General features: G+C 42.5%; 1 protein-coding gene across 12 annotated transcripts in view; it reads left to right on the top strand.

Moving 5' to 3' along the window:
* EPHA6 (EPH receptor A6) overlaps nt 1-22,002 on the top strand; it is a 521,188-nt gene that overhangs the window by 438,318 nt on the left and 60,868 nt on the right. For all 12 annotated transcript variants that reach the window (XM_068692642.1, XM_068692557.1, XM_068692578.1 and 9 more), the window contains 2 exons: nt 1,529-1,590; nt 21,032-21,241. In XM_068692642.1, the coding sequence (XP_068548743.1) occupies nt 1,529-1,590; nt 21,032-21,241 (272 nt within the window). The remainder of the gene's footprint in view (nt 1-1,528; nt 1,591-21,031; nt 21,242-22,002) is intronic.

Below are 22,002 nucleotides of genomic sequence, written 5' to 3'. Positions count from 1 at the left end.
ACCAAATTTTATTAGAACAAATGAAGGAATGGAAGGAATGTTGTGAGGGACTCAAGAAGGACTAGAGTAAGGCACATGAATGAGCACCACAGAGCTTCACCAGCACACATGGAATACAATGTCAACATGTTGGGAAGGAACAGAGAAAGCCCTTGTTTACTTTTTTAAATACAAGGTTAGCTGTAATAGCCTAGGAGAAATACCTGTCTGTGGTTGATTGTGTATTGTGGACAGTTTAATTAACACTTCCACTATTAATCAAACCGAAGAGAATGATATAAAGGAAATTGTACTGGAATGTCCATGATGCCATTCAGTGCTTTCTCACCTTGAATATTGTGTTTGTTTCTCATGACCTTGTCCAAATAAAACACTGTGATAATTTGAGAGATGGGTCCTGAAAGGGGCCTCTTTTGGATTTTAAAAATACTGGCACAGCTAACATTTAGAGAAAGGGAAAAGGGAGGACTTGTGTTTTCACCAATTGATGCAGCACCACTTTTGCACAAACCCCAAAAGAGACAGCCTTTCTCGGGAAAAGAGAAGTTTCACATTCTAAGACTTTATACCTCCTTCCCTATCCTCCAGACATACTTATATGTTACATTAGTTTTGCATACATTAGAATGGCTTCCTTGCAATATTAACAATTCTAAAAAACATCTTGCAGCACAGCCTGATTAACATGCTCTTTGTACCTCTTCTGTCAAGCAGTTCCAGAGTGGTGGCTTAGTCCTGGATATCAACAGGGAAATGGTATTTAGTAAAGTGCCCACTTTAAAAGTTTATCTTCATATTTGGATATTTTCATAAGAAATTAATATAACTTGTTATTGTATTCTAAAGAATGCTGAATTTATGTGTGATGCCATCCTGGAACCTAACTGGAAAGCTGTGCTGGTTGAGCAAAACTTTTATTTGGATAACATTGTGTGTATGTTTAAGTGCAATCATGAATTCAGAGTTTTGCTGGGTTAAGGCAACATGCACTCATACATGCATATACACACACATACACACAATCTGGGAGGGATTTATGTGGTATCTCTTTCTGTCTTTCTGTTTGCCACTAAATCATTGAGATATTTTTCTTTGAAAAGGAAAATCATGGCACTGAGTATGTTATTTCATGGAGATGGTTTATGATTTTTTTTTCCTTGCCTTAGATATATTCCAAACTGCTATTGCAAGACATAAATATATATTCAAAGTAGATTTAAGACAGTTGGAGCAGTTCCTGATGGGAGGTACAGCAGGTATTGTTATTTGGAAATAATTGGCTCTTATTTGATCCTTTTTAAGGGGAGAATACACCACAGCAAATGATGTACATTCAGCTAATTCGCTACCATTAAAAAAAAAACAACTCTTAGAGAATAACACAAGGAGTTGTGTTTGTAATATAAATGAGGATTTTGAAAATGCGTAACATATTTAGGGAATGTCACTAATCTGTGCCTAACAGTTGGAAATATGAAAACCCCATAATATATCTGTAATCCTAATGTGTTTCTTTGCTGTTTTGCAGGCAGACCAGTAATGATTGTAGTTGAATACATGGAGAATGGATCCCTTGACTCCTTTCTGCGGGTAAGGTGCCATTTTCTGATGACATTTGAATAAGAAGCCATTCTAGGTTAAGATTTTAAATCATTTATCATAAATTAATTTCTACATAATGTTATTCATGGAATTTTAGTGAAGAATAGAAGCATTTTCCCCAGGGTACATTTCTAAGGTACAGTGATACATTAGAGCATAGCTGGAAAAAAAGAAGATTTAAACTTAAGAATATAATTGATTTCTTCTACAAGAGTAGCTACCATATTTAGTAAAATGTATTTCGATTAGTGTTATTGTGAAGGAAAAGATAAATTGAAGCATAAATACCTAGGTTTATGGAAACTGTTCATTTTGCACAATCACCTTCAAAAATACTTTGTTATGATATTTTTGGCCGGTGAAGTGTGGAATAGACTTGGTAACTGATTTATAATTATTTATGGTTACTTGCATTTAATAAATTGAATTAGAAAACAGTTCATGGGTAAAGTGTCCCGGCACTAATTAACCCCCAAAGGTAAACATTAAATAAGGGCTATAGAAAGTGTGAAAAATATGTTGGCACGATTGTATGTAGCTTTTCTTAGAAAAGGAGAAGCAAAGGATGACCCCCAAAGCTAAACTTATCCTAAAACACCCTCTTTGTTGACACTACCATTGGAAGTGTCTGGAGGCCTAATGACATAAGAAACTGTGTGACTGTCAAGTATTTCAAATTTGCCTTAGAAAGTAAATGTCAGTCCTTACTAGCCTGCTGACTTGCCACTGCCATTTTGCAGAATGGTAAAGCTGGGACTGTAGGAAAGGTCTGGGGAAGGATGAGGACTGTGGTTTTGTGGATGTGCTTGGAAAGGGTAGCCCAGGCACAAAGGACAGGTGTTCCTTGAGGAGCTGTGAAAATATTTGTAGGAAAATCTAGATCATGATGACGAAGGATGTTATGCCAGCAGGAAGAAGGAACTGCTAAGAGAAAATAGGGAGTAACCAGGACGGAAAGAACAGACAATGCTTTAGAAAGAAGACACGCAAATGAGTGAGAGGGAAAGTCATACAGACAGCACTTGTTTGACAGCAGATTCAGAAAAGAGGTAATCTAAAGAAGAGCATCTGCAACAGAGGGTACTACCTTGAAAGCACACCAAAGCCATTATTTTAGATATTCCTACACATTTTTTATCCCTTCCATTTGCTTTTGATTATTCTGTTGTATTTTTTTTTTCCGTAGCATCCCTTGCGGTCCACTGACTGTCCAAAATTTTTTTTTTTTTTTTCCTTGTCAAGATATATGACTAACATCTGTTCTGTTATCAGAAACATGCCAACACCACAGGTTCTGGTGAGAATTTGATAGTTGATCAAAATCAAGTTATCTTCTGGAGAGAGTTTGATATCATGAAGGTCTTCTAGAAACTGGTTGGGTTTAAAAGATTATCCCTCTTGCCTTTCTGGCTCATCTCTCTGTCCGTCTGCACGAGACAGATAGACTGCCACTAATTCAAGTACTTGGGTTTTCCATGGTCTGAAATTTTATAGCAGTGACCCAGGAAGACTATCCTGGGCCCAAAACTTTGCTCTTTGTGCATGCATGTGTATGTGTATGTGTGCAAAATTTCATACAAGAGAATTAAACCAAATACTGAAATAACTCATGACAGAGAGCTACCTTTCTCTGAGATGCTCTAGTATGATATCTATATTTTAATTATTATTCACGTGCTTTTATTTCTCAGAACAATTACTACTTATTAGGATACTTTAATAGAAACTGACATCAGCAAAATTATGATGTTATTCTGAAGCAATACTTCTCACATTGCAAAAGATATTGCAGGCAAAACTGCTGGGGAAAAATGTGAGCTAATCATTTCTGCAGCTGGTTTCCATGTGTATTATTTTACAGTTTCAATTCACACTTCAGATGTGGTTTATTCTTCTCAAATGGTTTTTAAAAGGATTTTAGATAATATTCAGCATCCCAAAGCACAGTAGATATATCATCAGCATTTCTGTTAATAATTAGCAGAGCAAATGGCTGCAAAGTAACCTATTTAAGAAGAAACCCAGCTGCTTCATTAATAATAGTTGTTTCCTGCAGATATAAGTCTACAGTTTTAAAAGCTTTTGTGAAGATACAAAGAAGCAGAGAGGGTTTATCTTTAACAATCCTAATGAAAGGTATTTGGTGAATATAACAATTTTTATGTGCTGAGATTTGGAAGAGCTTATGATATAGTCTATCTTCCTTATTATTTAAAAGAATGACTTGTTATAGAGCAAAATCTTTTTATAGAGAGATCGTGAGGGGAAAAAAAAATCTATTTCTTGCCATAAGAAAGACTTCCCCCATGGTGCAACCTGCAGGCATTACCCAGCACATCCCTCCAACCTGTCCTTCCTCAGAGGCCTGCAAAAATAGGTCAGTTGTACAGTCTCAAAGAGAGACTCTGTGATGAGTTGTGTGAGGAGAGTCCAAAGAAAGACTCCTCAGGGAAGACATTTTGCAAACAAGTTGTGCCAGGAATCCTAAACTCCCAAGTAGAAGTCCCCTTGAACCCTAAACCTAAACTCTCAGTAGTCTCCAATTCCTTGATTTACAGATAGGGAAATAAAGCACCAAGGTGTTAAGTGATCTTCAGAGTATTGTGCACAAAGTGCATGGCAGAGATCAGAAATGAAAACAATTCCCTTGAATCCTAGGCTAGTGGCTTACACCCCTCCTCCATCTTATTTAGTGCTGTATTTTAGTTTCAGTTATGTGGCCAAGTCCATACACCAGTGCCTTGCCATTATTTGTATGAAATACCAGCTGTATTAAAAATCAAACTCAGCCAAATTGTTTTCCCCACCTGATAAAATAGCCCATATACTGAACTGCAAACTTTGAGCTTTTTGGTAAAAAGTTGGCAAGTATTGAAGATGCTGAAGCATGAAGATGCTGTAGATATTTTTATAATGGAAGGGCATCAGCTAATTAGAACTGATTCTGTAAGATGATGGCACTTAACTACAGCAGATTGCACACCATGAGACATCCTAAATTGCTGGAGACACATGACACCAAATTTCCCTCAAAAATCTGACATTATTTTTGCAGTTATATAAAACTCATTATCATAAGATGAAGCTCAGTATCTTTTTTTTTTTTTTTTTTTTTCTCATACAAGATTGATGTATATATTAATCATCCTACAAAAGTAAACCTGAAATTTGCTGTCAAAGAAGTGGTCATTTGACCAGAAATACGATACACGTGAACTCACTTCTGGTGACACTTTGAGATTTCTCTGAAAAGGGACGTGAGCTTCCACTTTAGTATTTTCTTATGTGCTAGAAGCTCTTCTTTCAGTATTGCTCCCACAGCTGCCAGATAAGAGTACACTGTGTGGAGGAAAAAAGGAGCTGACACTTAAGCAATTTCCTGTCCTATTACCAACTTCACATGCAGAGTCTGGGTAGGACTCACTGTCTTTCTGTTTCAGTCACCTGCCTGTGTAATGGAGATCTTAGCAATCACTTATCCTGCAAGCATATGAGTAAAAGAATAAACATATGAAAAGTTGAAAGGACAGCTATCTGAACTGATGGAAGGATGTACTCAGTAATTAGATAGGATTGTTGCAGTCAGATATGTTTGCTCATGCTTGTTGATACAGTGTATTAAAGATATGACAAGAAAGACAACTGAGAGATGCATAATGAAATAAATAAGTAAATGCCTAAAAACTGCAAAACCTATTTAATAAGCTGTCTGCCACTTCAGTAGGTTCAAGGTGCCTGTTCTCTGAGCATGGCCATGGCTGAGTATACCACATTGGTACGTGAATCACTGCTGGGTGATCTTGCAGCCTTCATACGTGACATAAATGCAATCCCCTTTTTGCTGAGAGAAAACAGAGATGAGTGCCATGTTGTACCCAAGCCCATGCAGGAGTTTGGAGAGTGATACAGTAATAGCCAAGTCTGAATCCCAGTTTCAGTCCTTAGCTATTGTGCTCTGACAGAGCAATATTTCACCCGTCAGATGATCACAATATTTCTTATAAAGGTACTTCATCCTGAGATTGGTCTTTTCACACTGATACACCCTCCCCTGCTTAGCCTACTCCCTAAATAGATGTCTCACAGACTTATGTAGTTATTAAATCTCCTATTCTTTTTTCACAGCTCCATCTAACAGGTCGTTCTTGGCTAAAGCAATTGCATTTAGCATCACATGAACAGGAACATGATCATAATGAGGCACGGTGGCTTGCGTGCTTTGGGGAGTTACTGTTTCATAGGTTCAGTTCCCACGTGGAGAACATCTTCAGGCTTTGGCCTGTGCTCATTGTCATTGTGGTTTGTTCATTCTGGGGATTTAAACCACAGAAAGGGAAAACAGCTAGAAGCTGGCTTTTTAAAAACTGTAAAATAACCAAAAAGCTGTCACCAGAGTACTATAACTTCTTTCAGTGTGCTACCTGTGAGTGTTGTCTGCAGCTGCAGACCACCAGGTTGCTGTCAGCGTCTTACTGCCGCTCACTGTCCAAGGTGTGCTAACCAACAGCCATGGCAATGAGGCAAGAAACAGCCCACAGCAAAGAAGAAGACTGTGTGCTCTCCAGGGATTCATGTGGGAAAGAGAATGTGAGGATTAAGCAGCTCGTGATTGTTGGCAGCATTTTCCCTTAACTGTTCCCCGAAGAGATGGATGTTTACGTTTCAAAGAAAGATGCTCCAGTCTTGTCCAGTTTTGTGAATCTCTGAGTTGTAGGAGGAAGGGATTAATTTACCCTGGGTAACCACAGGGTCTTTCTGCCTTCTTCACTATTAACATTTGCAATAGTAATGCTCTTCTTCCTACCTAAAAACTGATATATTTCTTTTCACATCAGAAAACTAAAATACTCTTTAAAAAAATAGATTTATTTACAGGAGTGCATAGCATGTAAAAATCCTTAATATATTTTCTTCCAAAGAAAATATTTTCCTAAAGATTATATAAAATATGCTTAACTACCTTAAAACGTTAACAGCAGCAGACAGTACAGCAAATGAAACCCAGGAATTCATCACCAAATTTTAATCCCTTGAGGCATGTCTAGCAGCAGCTAAGATAAGTGTAAAAATACATGAAAAAATATGTTACTGGAAGGAGAAAATATTATGATATATTGCTCTTTGATGCAGTAATCGTTACGAAGTTATTCTCAGGGCAGCTTTGCTATCAGGCTCTCACTTTTTTCAACTAGAGTTTAGATGCTGCAGCAGACACCTACATTTAGTGATGCTGGGGAAAAGGGAGAAAGAAGAAAAATGAAGACCGGTAGAAAGTTCTATAAAATGATGCTGTAAAGTATATGTTGTAAATCCATCTAACATGGCCTCACTAGACAGTCAGCTTTGGGGAAAAGAGGCCAGATGGCCTTTCTGAAGTTTAATGGTTCCCCTTATTATTTATCTGCATCCAGAGAGGCAACAACATTAGAGCTCATAACTAATACTCCTTCTTTTGCTTTCACACACAGCATTCGTGTGCACTTTTATTTACTGGAGGCACATTCCTTTCCTGGTAGAATAAAGGCAGCATTTTCATTTCCTTTGTTTTCAGAAATGACTCTGTATAGAAGAAAACTTGCATTGGAGACTACTGATACAGACGCTTTTTTTCTGAACCAAAGAAAAAAAAAAAGAAAAAAAATGGGAAATTCGAAACTGAGTTTGAGTGAATGTGATACCTTAATAGTGAAATGGGAAGCAACAAGTATGTATGTGATCTGAGGTTAGGCTGAGATGCTAGTGTCTGTGATGATACAGAGCCAACATTTCTTCTCGAGCAATGTTTCACCTTGTTAAAAGATGCAGAAAACAGAATTCCTGATACTACTGTGAGAAGTTCATTTGCAAATGCTGTGTTGTTGTTTTTTTTTTAATCCCTGTAGATATTCTTCCTAGTGAGCAACAAGAAATTTATTACAAACAACTGTCTTGTATTTGAAGCCAAAAAGAATTTGTGGCATGTGGAAACTTTCAGTGTGCTCTATCTTTGAGAATTTGTGGAAAATACATGAGAAACTAGGAGATTATAACAGAGCCAGTGTCAGCTATGTATTATAAAGAAGGGAAAAGAGAAGCCAAGAAATTACAGACCAGTCAGCTTAATGTCAAACTGCTGTTACATTTTTGGAACAAATTATCAAAAAAGTATTTATAAGCACCTTAAAGATAACAGTGATAAGTATGAGCCAATGTGGATTTGTCAAAAACAAATTATGTCAGTCTGGTTTCCTTTTGTAACAGGGTACAAGCTTGTGGGTATGGGAGAAGCAGTTGATATAATAAATCTTGACTTTAGTAAGGCTTTAAAACTCTATCACATGAGATCCTTATGAGCAGCTAGAGAAATATGGTCTTGACAAAACTTCTGTACATGGACACAGTACTGGCTAGATACTGTATGGAGAGAATGGACTTTAGATGAGAAGTCACATGAAGTAGGTTTTTTTTGCAGTCTGTTTCTCCATATTTTTGTTAAGTGTCTGGATCCTAAGAAAGAGACTAAACTTAAGAAGTTTTCAGACAATGCAAAGCTGAGTAGGAACACAGGCAGACAGGAAGAGAAAGCTACCACAACACATATAAGAATTAATTTAGGAACTAGTTGGTTTTAGAAACTAATTAGAAATAAGTAAGGACAAGGGCAAGATACTCCCCTGAGGCTGGAATAATAATATAACATAGAAAACAGAGAATAGCTACTCAGAATGAAGTTCACTGGAAGAAATGAATCTAGATTTTGAAGTAGGTCAGGGATGTCATGTTGCTGTGAGAACAGCAAGCACCACAATGCAATCCAGAAACAGGAGTATCCCCTACAAGTTATATGAGGTCGCCATTCCTCATTGCTTGACACTGGTGAGGCCTTACATCTTTGTACTGAGTACTACATCTTTGGACTGTAACACTTCAAGAACTATATGAATTCACTGGGCAGAGTGCACAACAAAACTGAAAAGAAGATATATTGAAGAAAAGAAGACATATTGAGAAAAAGAGGTCTTTGGACTGAACTTGGTTTTAGCACAAAGAAAAACGCAGGAGAGATATCATGGGTGTCAAAAACAGTTACAAAAAGGAAATGAAATCTGTTCTCTCTGCCAGTAAAAGTGTCATACTCAAGGGAGGCATCTTATTTAAGATGGTCCTAGCATGAAGAGGATGGGATAAGAAATATTGTCTTAATGGTTTTAAGTGCAGGTTAAAAAAGCATGTCAGGCATGACAAAAGGCAAGGATGTCATCTGGATCCCCCTCAAAGTCCCTTCCAACTCTGTGACAGCTATATTTCAGTTCTCCCAGTAGGCAGGGACAACCAGTTATGCCAGGACAGCCCTTTCTTGTTGCTACAGCTGGGAAAGGAAGGCAGGGTCACAGGTTACAACGCTACTGCCCCCCCCCCCCCCCCCATAATGTCCAGATTTCAGTGTAGCTATTGTGTCCTACAATAAGCTTCAGAACAGCTCCATCTTGTAACATTTTTAGTAATAAAAAGACTTCCTACGAGTGGGAGGAAGACACGCATCTATAGTCCCTTCTGATGGCAGTATAATAACGCATTTTTAATGCTTGAAGAGACAGTTAGATTCTTGTGGTGTAGGATCACTCAGTAGCATTTAAAATGAACTAAAGTAATTTCAGTTTTATATGTATTACATTTAATGAAATTACATGTTATTAATTGTATGAAATCCTGGTAGCCATTAATTAAAGAAGAAATTGACTGTTGATCTAATTCAGTACCAGTGGTAGAAACATGAGTGCAATCCACATGATAGTATAAAGCATGAATTACAATTCCAAGTAATACAAGGTTTCAACTTGAACACCGGAAGATTTATCCTGATAATGATCTGCCATTTACTTTGCTGTGGTGGTTTTACTCAGGTGGGCAGCCGAGCTCCACCACAACCGCTCTCTCACCATCCCTCTCCTCAAAGAAGAAGGGGGAGAAAATACAACACAGAGAACTTGAGGTTTGAGATGAGAAAGGTTTAATTAAAGGGAAAGGGAATGGGGAGGAAAAAAAAAAGAAACAAAAGAAACAATCAGTCCGCACGGAAGCAGAGAGAGGGAAAAAAAAATTATTCTCTACTTCCCATCAACGAGCGGTGTTCGGCCACGTCCTGGGAAGCAGGGCCTCAAAACGATTAGTGGTTGTTCAGGAGGAACAGCCCCCTCCCCCACGAGAGCCCCCCTTTTATCGCTGAGTGTGACATCAGGTGTTATGGAATATCCCTTTGGTTGGTTTAGGTCAGCTGCCCCGGCAATGTCCCCTCCCCATCACTTGCCCACCCCCCGCCTGCCGGCTCTTGGGGGCTTGGAAGGAGTCACAGAATCACAGAATCACAGAATTTCTAGGTTAGAAGAGACCTCAAGATCATCGAGTCCAACCTCTGACCTAACACTAACAGTACCCACTAAACCATATCCCTAAGCTCTACATCTAAACGTCTTTTGAAGACTTCCAGGGATGGTGACTCCACCACTTCCCTGGGCAGCCTGTTCCAGTGTCTAACAACCCTTTCAGTAAAGAAGTTCTTCCTAACATCTAACCTAAAACTCCCCTGGTGCAACTTTAGCACATTCCCCCTCGTCCTGTCACCAGGCACATGGGAGAACAGGCCAACCCCCACCTCACTACAGCCTCCTTTAAGGTATCTGTAGAGAGCAATAAGGTCGCCCCTGAGCCTCCTCTTCTCCAGGCTGAACAAGCCCAGCTCCTTCAGCCGCTCCTCGTAGGACTTGTTCTCCAGGCCTCTCACCAGCTTCGTCGCCCTTCTCTGGACCCGCTCAAGCACCTCCATGTCCTTCTTGTAGCGAGGGGCCCAAAACTGAACACAGTACTCGAGGTGCGGCCTCACCAGAGCCGAGTACAGGGGGACGATCACCTCCCTAGCCCTGCTGGTCACACTGTTTCTGATACAAGCCAGGATGCCGTTGGCCTTCTTGGCCACCTGAGCACACTGCTGGCTCATATTCAGCCGACTATCAACCATCACTCCCAGGTCCTTCTCTGCCTGGCAGCTTTCCAACCACTCATCTCCCAGCCTGTAGCTCTGCTTGGGGTTATTGCGCCCCAGGTGCAGGACCCGGCACTTGGCCTTGTTGAACTTCATGCAGTTGACCTCAGCCCATCGGTGCAGCCTATCCAGATCCTCCTGCAGAGCCTTCCTACCCTCGAGCAGATCGACACACGCACCTAGCTTGGTGTCATCTGCAAACTTACTGAGGGTGCACTCAATGCCCTCATCCAGATCATTGAAGATGTTAAAAGAGGACCGGCCCCAGCACCGAGCCCTGGGGAATGCCACTAGTGACTAGCCTCCAACTGGACTTGACTCCATTTACCACAATTCTTTGGGCCCGGCTATCCAGCCAGTTTCTAACCCAACGAAGCGTGCGCCAGTCCAAGCCAAGAGCAGCCAGTTTCTTGTGGAGAATGCTGTGGGAGACGGTGTCAAAAGCCTTGCTGAAGTCAAGGTAGACCACATCCACAGCCTTTCCCTCGTCCACCCAGCGCGTCACTTTGTCATAGAAGGAGATCAGGTTCGTCAAGCAGGATCTGCCTTCCATAAACCCATGCTGACTGGGCCTGATCGCCTGCTTGCCCTTCAAGTGCCGCATGATGACTCCCAAGAGGATCTGCTCCATGAGCTTCCCTGGTACTGAGGTCAAACTGACAGGCCTGTAGTAGTCCTGATGCTGTGCCAGCACTACGCAGCAATAGACACAACACTGGAGTGATATTAGTGCTGTTCCAGCTACGAGTGCAGAGCACAGCACTGTGTGGGCTGCTGCAGGGAAAAGGTGACTCCAGCTCAGACAGACCCAACACATTTGCATTGTCAAATAGTAACAATAAATTCATGGTAAAAAATAGATCTTTCGTGCAGTGACCCATAGGAACTCTCAGTGGTAAAGATGATCCAAGTTAGACCCAGACACACCATTTTCAATGATATTCTCCTTCAAAAATAAGATCTAAGTCATCTGCAGAGGAATATTTACACCTGTAGCAAATCCTGTACACTTCTCAGAATATAAGGCCATAGAATTGCTAAGATCTCACTCTCAACTATAGGGCAAATAAAGAAGTGTATTTGGGAGTAGATGTAAGTCCATAAACGATACAGGAAATTTGACTTGCCGCTTTGCCAGAAAGTTATTCAGTACTAAAACGGAAAAAACCTTCAGAAAAAAAAAAAAAAAAAATCCATGGCTTCGTAGAAAAGCACTAAATTAGTACAGGCTGGATCGACAAACTTAAAAATAAAAAACAGTGAGAGAAACATAAGATCTCTTCCTTCTTCCCCTGAAATAACTGACCCTTTTAGCTGCCTTATTATACAGTAATATTATTAAAGAGTTCATAGCATGATGAGAATATTTCACAAATGTAAGGTTTTTGGAAGCAAACTGTAACTGAATGCCAACTTGCCGAGGCAATCGGCTCCAGGGCAGACGCCTTCTGCAGTGGAGCTGGGGATCGGACAGGCAGGGCTAATTTTTCCAGCACCAAACACTCAAGGGAGCCGCCAGGACCCGGCACCCCCCGCGAGGGAGGTGAACGAGGTGAGAAGGAGGCATAGGCGGAGCCAGCAGCGCCCACTCCCCGGCCGTGCAAAAGCTGCCCCTAGGGAGCAAGCACAGTGACCAGGACGGGCAAACATGGCATGGCACGTCAGAAGGGAGAGGCGTGGCAGTTGGCACAGGCAGGGCAGAGCGTTCCCCCTGCCCATACGAACACCTCCTCTGATGGCGGTCTACCGCTAGCTCAGCTGCTATGGTGTACACCAGGTACAGTGCACTCTCTAGGAGGTCTGTACACACCCAGACTGACTGCCCACTCAAAACTGAGGCAGTTCAGGTCTCTGGGTGCAGGGAGTGCCTGAGCCTGTTGCTACCACCTGCGGGGGGCTGAGAGACTGTGTGCGGGAGGTGTGAGCAGGTAGACGACCTGGTACACCTGGTGGCAGAACTCAAGGAGGAGGTGGAGAGGTTGAGGGATATCAGGGAGTGTGAGAGCGAGATAGACTGGTGGAGCTACTCCCTGCGTGGCCTGAAGGACAGGTACCGGGGTGAGACACCCCAAATGGGGGTGGACCCCCTGCCCTGTTGCTGTTGGGCAGAGGCAGGGGACCTAGGAGTTGAGGAGGAATGGAAACAGGTCCCTGATTGACATCGCAGCCAATGCCCTCCCTACCGTCCCCACCTTCCCAGGTGCCCTTATACAACAGGTTTGAGGCCCTGGAGCTTGAGAGACCGGTAGCTGAGGAAGAGGTAGAAAGTCTACCCAGGAGGATGCCTAGGGCGAGGAAGTAAACTCCACGCCTCAGGACTGCCTCCACCAAGACAGAAAGAAGGGTGATTGTTGTGGGTGACTCCCTTCTCAGGGGAACAGAGGGCCCTATTTGTCGGCCTGACCCTAACCGTAGGGAAGTCTGCTGCCTCCCTGGGGCCAGGGTCAGGGACATTGCCAGAAAGCTTCCCAACCTGGTTCGCCCCTCTGACTATTATCCTCTTTTGATAGTCCAGGCTGTCAGTGATGACATTGAAGAGAGAAGCCTGAAGACCGTCAAACGGAAATTTAGGGGACTGGGACGGTTAGTGGATGGAGCAGGAGTACAGGTGGTGTTTTCGTCCATCCCTACAGTGGCGGGGAGGGGTACAGAGAGGACACGGAAAGCCCACCTGATAAACACGTGGCTCAGAGGCTGGTACCAACACAGAAATTTTGGTTTTCTTTTGACCATGGGGCGCTTTACTCAGCACCCAGCCTGATGGCTGCTGGCGGGTCCCTATCTCTAAGGGGAAAACAGATCCTGGGCCAGGAGCTGGCAGGGCTCGTTGAGAGGGCTTTAAACTAGATAATAAGGGGGACGGGGCTAAAACAAGGCTTGTTAGAGCTGTGCCAGGGGGAACAATGGCAAGGCTGGGAGAGAAGGCAATGGCCCAACTGAAGTGCATCTACACTAATGCACGCAGCATGGGTAACAAACAGGAGGAGCTGGAAGCCATCATGCAGCAGGCAGGCTATGACTTGGTTGCCATCATGGAAACGTGGTGGGACCACTCTCATGACTGGAGTGCTGCAATGTCTGGCTATAGGCTCTTCAGAAGGGACAGGCAGCATGGAAGGGGTAGTGGTGTGGCTCTCTGTATCAGAGACAGTTTTGATGTCGTGGAACTCGAGGCTGGGAATGGTAAGGTTGAGACCCTATGGGTTAGGATCAGCGGGAAGGCCAACAAGGGAAGCATCCTGGTGGGGGTCTGTTATAGCTATGTTATCTGGCTATCTGGGGAGGTCTCTGTTATCTGGCTATTGGGGGAGGTCCCAGCTGACTGGCGGCTAGCAAACGTGATGCCCATCTACAAGAAGGGGCGGAGGACTGACCCAGGAAACTACAGGCCTGTCAGTTTGACCTCAGTGCCAGGGAAGCTCATGGAGCAGATCCTCTTGGGAGTCATCACGCAGCACTTGCAGGGCAAGCAGGCAATCAGGCCCAGTCAGCATGGGTTTATGGAAGGCAGGTCCTGCTTGACGAACCTGATCTCCTTCTATGACAAAGTGACGCGCTGGGTGAACGAGGGAAAGGCTGTGGATGTGGTCTACCTTGACTTCAGCAAGGCTTTTGACACCGTCTCCCACAGCATTCTCCACAAGAAACTGGCTGCCCTAGGCTTGGACTGGTGCATGCTTCATTGGGTTGGAAACTGGCTGGATAGCCGGGCCCAAAGAGTCGTGGTAAATGGAGTCAAGTCCCATTGGAGGCCGGTCACTAGTGGCATTCCCCAGGGCTCGGTGCTGGGGCCGGTCCTCTTTAACATCTTCATCAATGATCTGGATGAGGGTATTGAGTGCACCCTCAGTAAGTTTGCAGATGATACCAAGCTAGGTGCGTGTGTCGATCTGCTCGAGGGTAGGAAGGCTCTGCAGGAGGATCTGGAAAGGCTGCACCGATGGGCTGAGGTCAACTGCATGAAGTTCAACAAGGCCAAGTGCCGGGTCCTGCACCTGGGGCGCAATAACCCCAAGCAGAGCTACAGGCTGGGAGATGAGTGGTTGGAAAGCTGCCAGGCAGAGAAGGACCTGGGAGTGATGGTTGATAGTCGGCTGAATATGAGCCAGCAGTGTGCTCAGGTGGCCAAGAAGGCCAACAGCATCCTGGCTTGTATCAGAAACAGTGTGACCAGCAGGGCTAGGGAGGTGATCGTCCCCCTGTACTCGGCTCTGGTGAGGCCGCACCTCGAGTACTGTGTTCAGTTTTGGGCCCCTCGCTACAAGAAGGACATCGAGGTGCTTGAGCGGGTCCAAAGAAGGACGACGAAGCTGGTGAGAGGCCTGGAGAACAAGTCCTACGAGGAGCGGCTGAAGGAGCTGGGCTTGTTCAGCCTGGAGAAGAGGAGGCTCAGGGGCGACCTTATTGCTCTCCACAGATACCTTAAAGGAGGCTGTAGTGAGGAGGGGGTTGGCCTGTTCTCCCACGTGCCTGGTGACAGGACGAGGGGGAATGTGCTAAAGTTGCGCCAGGGGAGTTTTAGGTTAGATGTTAGGAAGAACTTCTTTACCAAAAGGGTTGTTAGACATTGGAATGGGCTGCCCAGGGAAGTGGTGGAGTCACCATCCCTGGAAGTCTTTAAAAGATGTTTTGATGTAGAGCTTACGGATATGGTTTAGTGGGGACTGTTTGTGTTAGGTTAGAGGTTGGACTGGATGATCTTGAGGTCCCTTCCAATCTAGAAATTCTGTGATTCTGTGATAGACCGCCAAACTAGGATGAGGAGCTCTACAGGCAGCTGACAAAAGTTGTGAAATCGTCGGCGCTTGTTCTCGTGGGGGACTTCAACTTCCCAGAGTTGAAGAGTATATCCGGGGAGTACAACACAGCCCAGAGAAAGCAGTCTAGGAGGTTTCTGGAGAGAGTGGAAGATAGCTTCCTGATGCAGCTGGTTAGTGAGCCTACCAGGGGAGGTGTCCCGCTAGACCTTCTCTTCACAAACAGAGAAGGGCTGGTGGGAGATGTGGTGGTTGGAAACTGTCTTGGGCAGAGTGACCATGAAATGGTAGAGTTCTCCATTCTTGGAGAAGCCAGGAAGGGGACCAGTAAAACCGCTGTATTGGACTTCCGGAGGGCTGACTTTGAACTGTTCATGACACTGGTTGGTAGAGTCCTTTGGGAGGACTATAAGGATGTTGCGAGGCTGTGCAGGGACAAAATCAGAAAGGCCAAAGCTCATCTGGAGCTCAATCTGGCTACTGCCGTCAAAGACAACAAAAAATGGTTTTACAAATACATTAATGCAAAACGGAGGACTAAGGAGAATCTCCAGCCTTTACTGCATGTGGAGGGAAACTTAGTTACAAAAGATGAGGAAAAGGCAGAGGTGTTTTATGCCTTCTTTGCCTCAATCTTTAGCAGCAAAACCAGTTGTTCTCTGGATACCCAGTACCCTGACCTGGTGGAAGGGGATGGGGAGCAGAATGTGGCCCTCACTATCCATGAGGAAATGGTTGTCGATCTGCTACAGCACTTGAATGTACGCAAGTAGATGGGGCCAGATGGGATCCACCCGAGGATACTGAGAAAACTGGCAGAGGAGCTGGCCAAGCCGCTTTCCATCATTTATCAACAGTCCTGGCTACTGGGGAGGTCCCAGTTGACTGGCGGCTAGCAAACGTGATGCCCATCTAAAAGAAGGTCTGGAAAGCAGACCCGGGAACTATAGGCCTGTCAGTTTGACCTCAGTGCCAGGGAAACTCATGGAGTAGATAATCTTGAGTGTCATCACACGGCACTTATAGGGCTGGAGGTGCTTGAGCGGGTCCAGAGAAGGGCAACGAAGCTGGTGAGGGGTCTGGAGAACAAGTCCTATGAGGAGTGGCTGAGGGAGCTGGGCTTGTTCAGCCTGGAGAAAAGGAGGCTCAGGGGCGACCTTATTGCTCTTTACAGATACCTTAAAGGAGGCTGTAGTGAGGAGGGGGTTGGCCTGTTCTCCCACGTGCCTGGTGACAGGACGAGGGGGAATGTGCTAAAGTTGCGCCAGGGGAGTTTTAGGTTAGATGTTAGGAAGAACTTCTTTACCAAAAGGGTTGTTAGACATTGGAATGGGCTGCCCAGGGAAGTGGTGGAGTCACCATCCCTGGAAGTCTTTAAAAGACGTTTAGATGTAGAGTTTAGGGATATGGTTTAGTGGAGGACTTGTTAGTGTTAGGTCAGAGGTTGGACTGGATGATCTTGAGGTCTCTTCCAACCTAGACAATTCTGTGAATGGAAAACAACTATTTTCAGGGCTTTTGAGGGCCTACATAAATTCAATGGCAACTACCCAGATAATGCATTTACATTCAGTTGATAAGTAAGGCTTATTTAGCAAAGCCATTAAAGACTGATTAAAATTTGATATGATGATAGGATAAATGTCGTAAGCCTACTGGGGTCTGAATTGCTGCCAGTATTGATTAACACCTTTAACACCCCAGTGGGAATCCTATCAAAAATATATTTCAAATATAAGTCATGGGAATCAAAATAAACCCCTAGATAACAACTGCCATATCATTAAAATGAGTGTTTCATGTCCCTATAGGACAAGCAAATGAAACAAGATAATGGAAAGTTGCTAAAGGATTGGTTTGACTCACAGATGGATGTGGAGATTTACAGACTCTGAAAATATGAGGCCAAATTCATACCTATTATAATTTCACCAACTTAGCTGAATTTTCCAAGGGTTAAATATGGTCCATAGTCCTTGTTCTGGTCAGCATAAATTAGACAAATATTTCTTTATATTGGTAGAAAACAGTTTATAGATGGTAAGGGAATACAGCTGCCATGGAAACCAATGCAGAATAACTGATTAGAGAAGGATTTGAGGAAGAGATGGTTCTCCTGACAGGAAAATGTAGTTGTTCCAGCCATGAGGGTGGTATTAAACAATATAAAACCAAGAATGAGAAGTAACAGAGGGGAACAGATGCGGAAGAGGATTCAGAGAAATATTCAGAGGAAGAAAGAGAACAGAATAAAATTGCAACTGGTATGTTAGCAAGTCTGTCATTTTTTAAACGTAAAGATAAGCTTGAACTTTCTGCGTCAAGGCAGAAGCTCAAAGAAATTTGAAGGAGAGAGAATGGCGAAAGCATGTGATTGTTTTTAAGTCAGGCATTTCTGCTATATTGGTAAGGCAAATACTGAGATTTGGAAAGAGCAGAAAAAGGTTATGTTTTATGAAAAATCAGTCAAGCATGGTCTAAATTTGAAAGAGAACAAATTAAAAAAGGAAGGAAAGAATGCTTGTGATTTAAAGGGACAAAAGGTTAAGGGAGGTGTTGCAGATGACCGAGATTTTGATCATTGAAATAATGGAACTGTGAACGATAAGGAAGAGGTAAAATCTAGAGGTTGAGGATGGTGGTGGTTCTGTTGATGCTTTGTTAGGAGGCTGGGGGGACAACTTGGTTGTTTTACAAAAGTAAGCTATTGATGCTTTGTTTCAATACCTAAGTCTACAATAAACTAAATATATATATATATATATATATATAAATCTAGGATAAATGCAAAGAGAATTAACTGTTAACAACCCAGATTAATAAAGTTTGCATGATGAGTTTGGAGTTTGTATTACTCAATAGAAAGAAAAAAAAAAATCCACTGTGGCTTCAATAGACGAAATACTAGACAGGTCTCAAATCCTTACTTTGTTGGCAGACAATTAAAGTAAGGCATTAAAAACATTGACTTTTGTCTCTCCTTGTTAAATGGTAATGGGAAGTTCTTATTTAACGTATCTGTCACTCACATGTTTTGGTCTCTGAAAGGTTCCTTATTCTTCTGGTCCATAACAGGGGATTCCCTTTTGTAAAACACCTTGTTGTACTAAGTGCACAGCCCTGAAGCACCAGCCACCCAGGGGATGGCTGGGACAGGCAGATTCTCCAGCTTGGCCCTTGGCAGGCACACTGAAGCCGATCAGCGGGCCTCAAACTCAATTCTAGGAGTTTTTCAGTAACTCCCAGAATAAAATAAAAAACAAAAATAAAAGAACACCACAGTTTTACCTGGCACTGAAGTGAGACTGACTAGAGGGAATAGCCTCAAGTTGTGCCAGGGAAGGCTTAGGTTGCAAATTAGGAGACATTTTTTCTCAGAAAGAGTAGTCAGGCATTGAAACAGGTTGCCCAGGGAGGTGGTGGCGTCACTGTCCCTGGGGGCGTTCAAGGAAAGGTTGCACGTGGTGCTTAGGGACATGGTTTAGCGGGTGACATTGGAGGCAGGGTGATGGTAGGACCATATGACCTTGGAGGTCTTTACCAACCTTATTGTTTCTAGGATGTGAGCATATTCTAATTGTGTCTTGACCCTCAGCTGAGTGCTGTCTTTTGAACCAATTGATTACAGATGGCTTTGATGGAGATGATGAAGCAGGTTCAGGCTTACAGCTGTGATGTGGTGACTTGGAGGGAATTGCCTTGGGGATATTCATGGGGAAAAGTTCCTATGAATTTGTCATATGTAGGTTTTGATGGTGTGTCAGTAAGTGTGATTAGTTTGGAGAAGACTGTGATGTGATGATATTGTTCGTCTAGGGGTTGATGTATGGCTGCCTAACCAACAAGTGTTCTGGGAAGCATGAGGCTCTAAGTTGTAGAAGGCTAGGTGAGTTGGTGCCCTATCCTTAGCATTTGAGTTGTTGTTTTTTTTTTCTAATCAATTTTATTAAAGGTATTAGAAGAGTTTTAAGATACTCTAGAAGTTCTACAGAATGCAAAATCCACATCATCTCTCCAGCTTCTTTTTGCAAAGTTTGTCTTTCTCCTTTTTTGTACCCAGTAGAGTTTAATCAAACAGTAATGACATTAAGAATTAGTTCCTCAAACCTCTTTAGAGGTGAGTAACTCTCAATTTAGCAGTCTGTTATGCATAAGGGAAATTTATCCTTTTAATTTTTACATTAAAAACATATGAATACTTGATCTAAGTAGACATATTATATGTTGGAGGAAGATCTTTGTCTGGTACTGTTCTGTCCTGAGACAGATGGATTAGTAATACGAAGAGCAAATAACACCAACCTCTGTACCCTGCACGTGTTCTTATGTGTATTCTCTGTGTGGTGTGGTTTGGTTGGTTGGTGTTTTTTTTGTTTGTTTTGTTTACATTTTTTACATGTTAGAGCACCAGTCCCTTGTTTCTTTCTATGCTTATATACCTGACTAGTTCGATGTAGGCCCCAAACTGATGAGTCCTGATTGATAGATATGCTAAAATGATTTGCTGTTCAGGGATAAGATTAAGCATATCTGTGCAGTTGAGTTTATTGCATTAATTAATCTAATGAATTTACTGGACTTGACTGTGAAGTTTATTTAACTTAAACATATGAACTAACCAATACAAATGTCCTGAATGCTACTTGTATGTAGCCAAGTGCTGAAAGTGTCCAAAGAGAAAATGAGAAGTTAACTTGATTGTAGGGAAGAGCTGTTTGTTTTTTGCTTAGCTGTTCTTGCTAGCGTAAAAGCTTGGCTTACTGAATAATCCACGAGAACCTAAATGTCTGCCAGCTGAGGTCACAAAAATTCTGCTGTTAGCAGTCTGCCTTAAAGGGTAGATAGAGCAGATGTAAATCAGGCAAGAGCTCATTGTCAAACTTGCTTTTTGTTTGGTCCTCGCTACGAAAGAATTCAGCAGTCTTCTGACCCAGTTGGTATAGAAGCATTAATTTTCATTTTGAAGATGGGAAATGGAGGCCCACCAATAATTACATATATGAGTGCAGTTAACAACACAACTTCTGCTGAAGTCTATTGGAGTTGAACATCTAAATACAAGTTTAGTAGCCTAATGCTTTCATAGGTCTGGGCTTAACTTCAGTTACCTAGGAGGACTGGAGAAGCCATGTGTGATCCCCTGAATATCAGCCCAAATTTCCTTTTCGGTCTAGTGTTCAGAGATTATATGGTGTTGTATGTAGAACAGAGATGTGATAAAGCTCCAAAGTTACTCCAGTTACCTGTTTTAGGCAACAGCAGTATCTCTTGCAGACCATCAAGGCTGGGGCAGTAAAAGTAGGACTCTTCTCGGTTCCTAGAAGTATGGAGTAAGAGATGGAGAAAGGACTTTTCTATGTTGTCATTCTTGCATTTATCAAAATGTGTTTGGGGAAAATGTTCTTAGTAACTAACAATAAAAGATTAAGTGTGGTCATGGGACAGAACAGAGAGTGGCGAAGCGTTGAAGAAAAGGGAGAGGAACTGCATACTGACAGGTGGGGTAGCTTGTGCTGCTGAGCAAGTTAAATGAAAAATTGAGTTTTCAGTGGGCAGGTTGGCTGGCTGGCATTTTAAATAAAAGATGTAGCTGATGTTGCTAGTATGAAATTCATGGAAACTATCTTCTTTGAACTCATATCTTTACTTGCAGAAGCATGATGGCCACTTCACAGTCATCCAGCTGGTTGGCATGCTGCGGGGAATTGCATCAGGCATGAAGTACCTCTCGGATATGGGCTACGTACACCGTGATCTGGCAGCCCGTAATATCTTGGTCAACAGTAACCTCATGTGTAAAGTCTCCGATTTTGGTCTCTCACGAGTGTTAGAGGATGATCCTGAAGCTGCTTATACAACAAGTGTAAGTTTGTTTTATCTAATTTGAACAGTTTATTGCCTTGTAACTCTTCTATTCCAGTTTCAAATTTGTCTATACCATAGGAATAACAGTTTGAATTACTGGCTTTGTTCCGTTATCAGTGCATGTGGTTTAATAGCTCTGCCAATTCATTGAAAGGAAGTTTTTTGTTTGTTTGTTTGTTTAAGCAGATGTAACACAGAGACTTTTCTGTTCTTGCTTTTTATCTTTATTTTTTTTCTACCTCCTTTCCTCTTCTGCTTCCCTAAGTTCACTTACAAAGATATGCTTTTAAAAAGGGGGTTTGGGGAGGAGGACACCTCACAGATTCCACTGACAGAAGCATGGTATCAAGTTTTGCATTCATAAATTACAGCTTAATTTTATTTTATTTACGTTTACCTTCCTAAAAATATTTAGGACCTTTCTCTCAGGGTTTAAGTCTCATCTCATTAATACTTAAAAATTCATCATGCAATGCAAGTAAATTGTTTTTATAGTAGAGAATGGGGGCTTCTATTTTATTTTCACTGAAGTGAAAACTGTTAAACCTGATTAGCCTGTTCAAATTTAACTTAAAAGAAAAAGTAAACTGCATCTGCAGTATGGAGCAAGTAGAAAAAGAAGCATGTTGATGCCAATAGAACTCCAAGTTCAGATGCAGCATTTTTTTTCATCATAGCAAAATACTCAGTTACATTCCTGTTATGACTATTACCACAGCATTAAGAATCATAGTGAAATACAAACAGCTTTAAGGTTAT

Source organism: Anas acuta, chromosome 1 (genome assembly GCF_963932015.1).
Source record: "Anas acuta chromosome 1, bAnaAcu1.1, whole genome shotgun sequence".
Classification (NCBI taxonomy): domain Eukaryota; kingdom Metazoa; phylum Chordata; class Aves; order Anseriformes; family Anatidae; genus Anas; species Anas acuta.
Note: the sequence above shows the minus strand (reverse complement) of the source record. Positions and strands in the feature narration are given on the sequence as shown.